The sequence below is a fragment of the Salvelinus namaycush genome, chromosome 7 (assembly GCF_016432855.1).
Source record: "Salvelinus namaycush isolate Seneca chromosome 7, SaNama_1.0, whole genome shotgun sequence".
NCBI lineage: Eukaryota > Metazoa > Chordata > Actinopteri > Salmoniformes > Salmonidae > Salvelinus > Salvelinus namaycush.
The window spans coordinates 18,133,990-18,142,085 of record NC_052313.1 but is presented as its reverse complement, the minus strand read 5'-3'; the positions used below and the strand labels follow the sequence as shown (position 1 = coordinate 18,142,085).

Here is an 8,096-nt window from a genome sequence, read left to right as displayed (position 1 = left end):
GGTTCCAATATAAGGGTAGAAAGAAATCTATTCATGGGCCTGAGCTTGACCCGTTATTATCTTATAATTCATAACCAAAATGAAAAGTCCTGATGTCAAAAGGAAAATACATACATAAAAAGAGATTTCAAAGAATAAAAAGAAAAGGCCGACTGGGAACCATTCCCAGTATAGTGTATGGTGTGTGCCTGGGAAAAAGAGAGCCTCCTACGTTTGGAGAGGTTCATGTTGAGGAGATGAGAGCAATACAGCACTCTGTCATCCACAGATGATTCGTGGGATCGAATTTGACCACAGAGAGTAACCGGGAGAGGGTAGGTTATCATGGAGTTTTCCTGCCGTCCCTGCTACTTCACTCACCTTGAGAAAGGCTGACTGGACCGTGGCTCCTGAATCATTCTTTTATATTGTGTCCAGCTATTACATCTCTGTTCGCTGAATTATTTTGTGAAATCATCAATATGCCAACAGCGAGCAATAAATAACTGATAAAAGGGTTGAGGAATGGTTTTCCCATGATCGTTTACCGATAGATTTCATTAAATCATTTCCTTTATTTCACAACGTCAAAATGGGAAACATTTTCAAGGGAGGATGTAAATTCAGCGTACCACAAGCTGGCACTGAGTTTAGGTAAAGTAAGGTAAAGAGATTCAGCTTATCCCTACATTCCCTAATTGAATGTATTGGTGTACTGAATTGTTGTTCACACAGCTACTACCTGCTCTAGAGGGATTTAAACAGGAGTTAGATACTGTGGTCTTTTTTGCCCCTTGTTAAAAAAGGTTGTTCCTTTTCAGGCCACACTTGTGTTCATTGACAGTGTTATCTTTATATGACTAAGGCTATTGTGGTCTAACAATGTTTGGCAAAGCTTTGATTGAGAGGCATTCTCAAATATCTCAGAATTAACACTTCACATTCCTCTGTGTTGTGACTGTAGCTTGTAGACGTCACTGTTATTGTGCTCATTAAAACCTTATCCATTACCTGTTGGCCAACAATGAGCAGAAGTCTAAAAACACCATCTGATAACAACCATAGGTCTCCACTGTCCCCTGAAAGCACACCGATAACCTCTTATCAATTAACTTACAGGGAGATAGAGGAATCATAACAGTTTTCCCCCCCTTCCTGTCGTCATTCCAAATGACACAGAGTAGGGTGTAAAAGAGGAACATTTCCGGCCATGGGAGATGACCTGATAGCCTGCCAGACAAAAATATGTGGAACCAACATTGGTTAGACGTTGGGAGTGACGGAAACCTTTAAAATAGTCATTATTTGTAAATAGTGCCTGGTATATAAAATTTAAAAAATAAACTGTAGAGCTATGTAATTGGCAAAGGATCCAACCATTCCACAACTTCTAGACGACAACAAGCGGCAGGTTCCCTGTAGAGGCCAGCCTGTGATGACAAGCCATTCTCTGCGTCCTTTCTGACCATTGTTCTGGCCATGATTGAATGAGGAAGGTGTTTGTTGTTGCTGGCCCTTATCTGGGTTTCTTGGACTTGGCAGGGACTAGTAGCACGAGGCTGTGCCCAAACAGACCAAAAACACCCACGTGCCTCAGAGATGATTTGACCTTGGTGGTACAGTACATGGCAAAAAAACTTTGTGAACTTATTTGAAGAAGGAATTCCATTTGAATCCCTTTCTAATTGCTTTTATACGCCACCTCGTTCTCATTTTAGAAACTGGCAGTGTATGAGGATAACCATGCTTCCCCTCTGATTAAAAAAAATGTCATAATTCATTATACTGCAGTTCTTATAAGCTTATTTTCCCCACTTAGCAATTCTCAGGGTGAACATTTGCCACTGCCAAAGAATTCATATTACCACCTACTTCAGCGTCCACACAGGACCCATCCACCGGCTCCCTGTGGTGTTGTAATACTAGGTTATTAACTGGGAAGCACACCCAATTGTTCATTGCCATTTTCATTTGGACCCCACAGTAATTGAGTGAAAGGCCTATTATGTGATACAATGCAGGGGAGTAGGTGTATGGAGGCTAAATCTCAGGGGCTGTTGTAATGAATGCTTCTGTAAATGAATGCCCTCCACTTCACATTGTTCCATCGCTGACTTAAAATTGTTTCCCTTTTCAGCCCTCATTGACTAAGTTGAAAAGTGCACACGGGGTACTGCCAAAGGCCCCTGTCAGGCTTTCAGAAGCAGCAGTCCAGTGAGGGTTTATTGGTCCTGAATGTGTGAGAACACTGTGAGTCGGGGACAAGTAGAGCAGGCTGCAGACTGAAACAGCTATAGCACTCACCTCTTTGATCTCCACTTCAGAGAGGAGTGGAGGTGATAAAAGCAGTGAGCCGAGAGACTATCCTAATACACATGGGTTATATTAGGTATATTCAATAAGAAAGCACAGACTGTGATTTCAGAGGTGAGGGAATATCTTTCCATTCCGCTCCAGACTCATCCTGAAACACACACCATCCATGCCATTTCAATGGATGTGGCCCCTCTTTTGTTTTGGAGAAACCGAGGCAGGCTAAGATCATACATTTCCTAATCTGTTTCTCCATAGTCCCCCCGTCAGGACTGCTGGTCTCCGGGTGCTTTTTCCCTGACGATTTATGTTGGCAGGGAACTGCAGCCAGCTCCTCGACTGGGATCGCCACGCTTTTTCCATAACAGGAAGAACACAATGGCTCCGATAGACAGAGACGAAAAACAAGCCTTGGTTCCTGAGGCACGCGGCAGGGACGATAACGCTGGTGTCAGCTGGTGCCCGACTTGCTCCACACTCATCTTCCCGGAACGGCGAGTCTATCGGGGAAGGCTGAGACGGGAAGCGCACGCTCTGGGGGCACATCCTGTACGAACCGCCACAGGCCAGGGGGCTTTCCATTGAGTTCAACGTTCACCATCACCTCGATCCCTGTCTCAAAGGTCATTGACCTGAGTGGACGTCTGCTTGGTACAGTGAGACATCCTCCAAACTAAAGTTAAGGGTGCACCAGCTTCTCACAACAGCAGAGGACTTAATAGGGGCGAAGGTCTTAGAGTACTTTCTCTTGAATAGCTAACACACTGACTTTGTTGACCTTTCGGAATATATCCGGGAAGTTTTTTTCTCCAGCTCTCGATCTAAACCGAAAAAATAAACAGGACCAGATGAAAGGTGCCTTGTTGGTGGAGGTGGGCTGCGTTTCCGGATTGTCACTCCTCATTAAGTGGTGATGGGCTGTCTGGCTTTGGCCAACTGGGCCCTGAGGGGAGTGAGTGTTCTCCCTTGGCTGCACAACATCTGCTGGCACGGGCGTGCTCTCTCTGACCTCTGATGACACAACGGCCAGGGCACCCGCCCTGACGCCAGTCACTCACAGAGGGCGACCCAGTGCAACCGGACAGCAGCAGCGCCATTGCTGGTCAGCGCGAGCGAAGTGGAAAAGACTGTGCCTTCCCTGAAATGGGATACCTAGCTGTTTGAGGCCGTCTAACAGATGTGTCAAAAGACATTGCTGAACTACGTAGTATACATTCGTGTCGAGAGAAAGATTCCACACTTGAGCCATGCCGAGTACAGCAACGCTTTATTTGACTTATACTGATTTATGAGGTCAGCGTCCCCCCACACAACAATGGAGTCTTGAGTAAGGGGTCCATTCTGTGTAAATACTTATTCTGTCACTTTCCAACAGAGATATATCCTATTCCCAGGAGGTCAGGAATGTGTCAGGGTGTCCATCCCTCCATCAGTCTAAACAGCCTGCCATTGTCCAGTGAAAATACTTTCTCTAAACACAACACTTGCATTGTCGAGTAGGAACCTGCAAGTAAGCATTCATTGGACGATGTATACAATGTGTATTTCGTACATAAGACAAATAAAACTTCAAAGCGCTAGAAGTCGCTACCTCTCTATTTAACAAGGGTACATAACAGGCCTGGGGAAACACCACTAAATAATGTCAGCAATTGACAAATTGAGCTAGCTTCAGTGAAGCCATTTTTGATTCATGTCTTTTGAGAGGTTGATTGTTGTACTTGATGTCAGAGGTTGACTGTACTCTATTCTGAAGAGTTGGTGAGGGATGCCTAGTTGGGGAAACTGCTTAGTGAGTAAAGTTTGAGATGTTGACCCAGCTTTGACAACCCAGCTTTGAGTAGCGCTTCTGACATGAAACATTTTCATTCGCACGTAGCTTTAAATATCTCACCTCAGTGCCAAATCCCAGTTTATTTTCTTATTCAGCTAAAGGTAAACACATCTATCCACACCTCAAAGTATGATTCCATAAAAAATCTCATGTTAAAAGCTTCACAGCCAAGGAAACATCATGTTATTGCTAGTTTCCATATGCTTAGGACTGAAAGTGTTGATTTTGATGGCCTGTGAAAATGCCACGTTGTTAATCACACTTTGTTATTTGTGACCTGGAAAATGTGGACTTTTGTGCAGCACTAGTGCTCAGAAATCCTCTGTTAGTGCCAATAACTATGTACCGCATCAACCAAAGGCAATACCTTAATTTCACACAAGCATACAGACCACAGGAGGCTGCTGAGGGGAGGACAGCTCATAATAATGGCCGGAACGGAATGAATGGAATGGCATCAAACATGTATTTGATACCATTCCACCTATACCGCTCCAGCCAGTACTACGGGCCCGTCCGCACCAGTTAAGGTTCCACCAACCTCCTGTGGTACAGACACACCTGGACGTACACACAAAGGATCAGAAGCGGGGGAACTTGGCCAAATCCTTCTTCATCTCGCTGTACATGACGCTGAGACGTCCGACAGCCTTGGCGTGCTCCTCGTCCACTTCCTCCTTCAGACGCTGCTGCTCCTTCAGAAACTCATCCCAGTCTTCCTTCCGTCTGTCTATGGTCACCTGCAGCTGGGTGCTCTGAGGTGCACAACACACAATGATCTAGGTTAGGCTCGACACAAAACATTTTCAAACTAAACAAAACAATGAAACAAAATGAAAACACACTTGTTGGAAAGATTTAGGTGGTACTCAATTCTCCTGTTTAGTGCCAAATGACCACGACTCTGGTCTGTTGTCACAATCACTGCCTGAATGTAAATGACTGTCAATGGTTAAATAACATTGGTAATTCATTTGAGGAGAGCATGCATCTTTACCTGCTGTGCTTCTAGCGCCCTCTGCTGGATCCTCTGTGACATGTGATTCGCAGCCTCCACTGCAGGAAAACACAATGAACAAATGTTAGTGTAATGGATGTGAAATGGCTAGCTAGTTAGCGGGTACGCGCTGCTAGCGTTTCAATCAGTTACGTCACTTGCTCTGAAACCTAGAAGTAGTGTTGCCCCTTGCTCTGCAAGGGCCGCGGCCTTTGTGGAGCGATGGGTAACGATGCTTCGTGGGCGACCGTTGTTGATGTGTGCAGAGGATCCCTGGTTCGCGCCCGGGTCGGGGCGAGGGGACGCCGTAAAGTTATACTGTTACATTACATTCAACTACTTTCTGGCCTTAACAGTAAGACACACTGAAATAATACAATGCAGTTGAAATTCTGTGACACATGAATGTAATACGTATTTTTCGTTATGTTTGGGACCCCAGGAAGACTAGCTGTCGTCTTTGCGTTAGCGAATGGTGATCCTAATAAAATGAAATAAAACAATATAATAACTCAAATCACTCCATATGACAACTGCAGTTGCTAGCAATTGAAATACACGCCGTCTAGGTAAGGAAGAGGCTTACGTCGGGTGAGCGCCTCAAAGAGGTGTTGATGCATGTGTTCTGAACACTTGGGCAACATCTGCTCGTTGGTCTCCACTACCATTTTGTTCAGGTTGTCCAGCAAACGGCTCTCTCTGAATCCACGTTTCTCCTTCAAAATCACAAAGAAGCATATGTTAACAAATATCAAATTACAATTAATCAAATCACATTGTATGCCCCATTATGTTACGGTGCATCTTTCCAAGCTGAATATTTACCTCAAATTCTCTCACAAAGTAGCGGATCTCCCCTTGTATGACAGGCCTATGGTCTATTAGCCTGGACTGAATATCACCAACATCTAATGGGAGACACGAACCATAAAATCTTGTCATGTTGAGCAATTGCTAATGTCATATATATTGAAACTTAATTCTAGGGCTTGCAGTCAACACTGGGGTTAATTCAATTTCATCCCAAGGAATTCATGAAGTGTCCCCAGAGAAAATAATGAAATATTTTCACATATGAATAATTTACAGTAAAATAATCTGAATTCATATTAACCTGATGTCAATTTAGGCCTGAATTGACTGGGGAGGTAAAGGAAATCTAGATATGGAAAAGTAATACTTAGTCAGAAAACTAGCGTTTCTATTGGCCAGGTTCAGCAAACAGGGCGGGACTTACCTGCATTTGTCCAATAGAAACGCTAGTTTTCGTTGCAACTAGAACGTTTTGCAACTGTTCTGAGTAATGGATTACACCCCAGGTGAAGCTGCCTAAACAGATCTGGGACCAGGCTAGAGGCTGCAAATTGTATGCGTTAATACTACAACACATGACTCTCTCTCTCTCTCTCTCTCTCTCTCTCGAGTTGTGCAGGCTAGCTAGCGAGTTTTCTGCAATTAATAATAACTGTAACACGATAATGAACTCACCTTTGGCTATCTTGTCCATAGTTACGCGTTAATGCACAAAAATCTAATAGTTACTTTAAACCTCGACAACACGTGAAATGCTTTGTTTAGCAGTTGGTTAGGATTGAATGAGCTTGCTAAACTAGCTTTCAACCTATTTTCGACAAGGTAGATATTTACATGCAATTTATCATATGTGAATTGCAAATATTTAGCTCCAGCGGCTGTTAAACGTAGCTTAAATATATTCTAGCAAAAAAAATGTAGCTGTTGTCAGCTGATTTAAAGTCAGCTGATACAAATTCTCGAACTACTTCCGGGTACGAGGTCTTGGCTCAAACCAAACCTCCCAAAACAGGGGCCACACTTACATGAGGTAAATTCTGAGGTACCTGTACAGTAGGTACAGTACAAACTCATCATCAGTCGTCACTATAATACATGTATAAACTGTAGGTGTAGCCTACATATTTAGCAGCAAATTTCCATCACCAAGGGTTTATGATCGCTCTCTCTCCTCCCTCTGTGTGTGTGTGAGATGAGGCGTTTAAATTGCTTTATTGTCATTGATGAATTGTAATTTATTCCAGGGCAATGCAATCAATGATAATGATGGAGGATAGAGGTCTTGCATATGAGTCAGGACTGCAGATGTCAGTCTTGCGCTATGGTGTGGCTTTATAAGGGAATTCTCTGCATACAGTTCAATGAACTAAGTGTATGTTAGCAAAGAGAGATGATCCATTTAAATCTGTAAAATACACACATAACGCCGCCCCATTCTAGCTGATGACAGTAGTAATTATAGGGATTAGCCATCATTTTGAGGGATTTCATCAAGTAATACCTTATTGTGTGTGGCTGTCACATGGATTTAGAATTTAAACATTATGCTGTGTGTGCAGTGTCGGTCATAGCAGGAAATAGTAGATATGTGAATATAAATTGTGGACTTTAAAAGACAGATTATCCACTACACCTCACAACCCCTTGGTTTTGTGCATCGTCCATTCAACCAGTAAACTAAGTGCTATAATATTATGGGCCACTGTATCCTCCCAAGACTGACCAAAGATGATGAATATGTACACATGTACAATTAGCCAAGATTATTTAGTGGGCTTGTTCTTCAAAAGTCATGCAGATATAATATAAAGAGAAGTTTGAGATCACTTAGTAGGCTATTTCTTCTGGGTAATAGAATAATACTTTTTTTACAAAAAGTGTGCTGCCTTAATTTGCCACTAGGTGGAAACAATGTCTACTCTTATAATTACCAGTCTGGTTAATGAGACCCTGTTTAGTAAATTATTTTCGGATAGAAAGTTCATGACGTTTAACAATTGAAATGCAAATATATTACCTCCTCTCAGTGTAGGCCTGTTTAGAGACAAGTACTCCTGGCAAGAGCACATTAAGAACATAAACATATTAGAATGTGTTAATAAAGGGGGTTGTTTGGGGCTAGTTTTGCATGTTCAGACGTCAAACATTTGTTTTAAAATA

At 42.9% G+C, this 8,096-nt stretch overlaps 1 protein-coding gene across 1 annotated transcript; it reads right to left on the bottom strand.

The window, feature by feature from the left end:
* Nucleotides 1-3,542: 3,542 nt before the first annotated feature.
* On the bottom strand, nt 3,543-6,864 carry bloc1s5 (biogenesis of lysosomal organelles complex-1, subunit 5, muted). Its single transcript, XM_038996949.1, has 5 exons — nt 6,612-6,864; nt 5,949-6,031; nt 5,710-5,839; nt 5,124-5,182; nt 3,543-4,881 (listed from the first exon to the last, which is right to left on the bottom strand). The coding sequence occupies exons 1-5, from the start codon at nt 6,628-6,630 to the stop codon at nt 4,708-4,710; spliced, it is 465 nt and encodes a 154-aa protein (XP_038852877.1). The 5' UTR covers nt 6,631-6,864; the 3' UTR covers nt 3,543-4,707.
* Between the last annotated feature and the right edge of the window lie 1,232 nt (nt 6,865-8,096).

What these genes read in the sequence shown, in the direction of transcription:
- bloc1s5 (XM_038996949.1), bottom strand. An exon ending in CTTTGAGGCGCTCACCCGAC is followed by an intron (nt 5,183 to 5,709) that starts GTAAGCCTCTTC and finishes GTTTTCCTGCAG; the next exon opens with TGGAGGCTGCGAATCACATG. An exon ending in GGGCGCTAGAAGCACAGCAG is followed by an intron (nt 4,882 to 5,123) that starts GTAAAGATGCAT and finishes TGTGCACCTCAG; the next exon opens with AGCACCCAGCTGCAGGTGAC.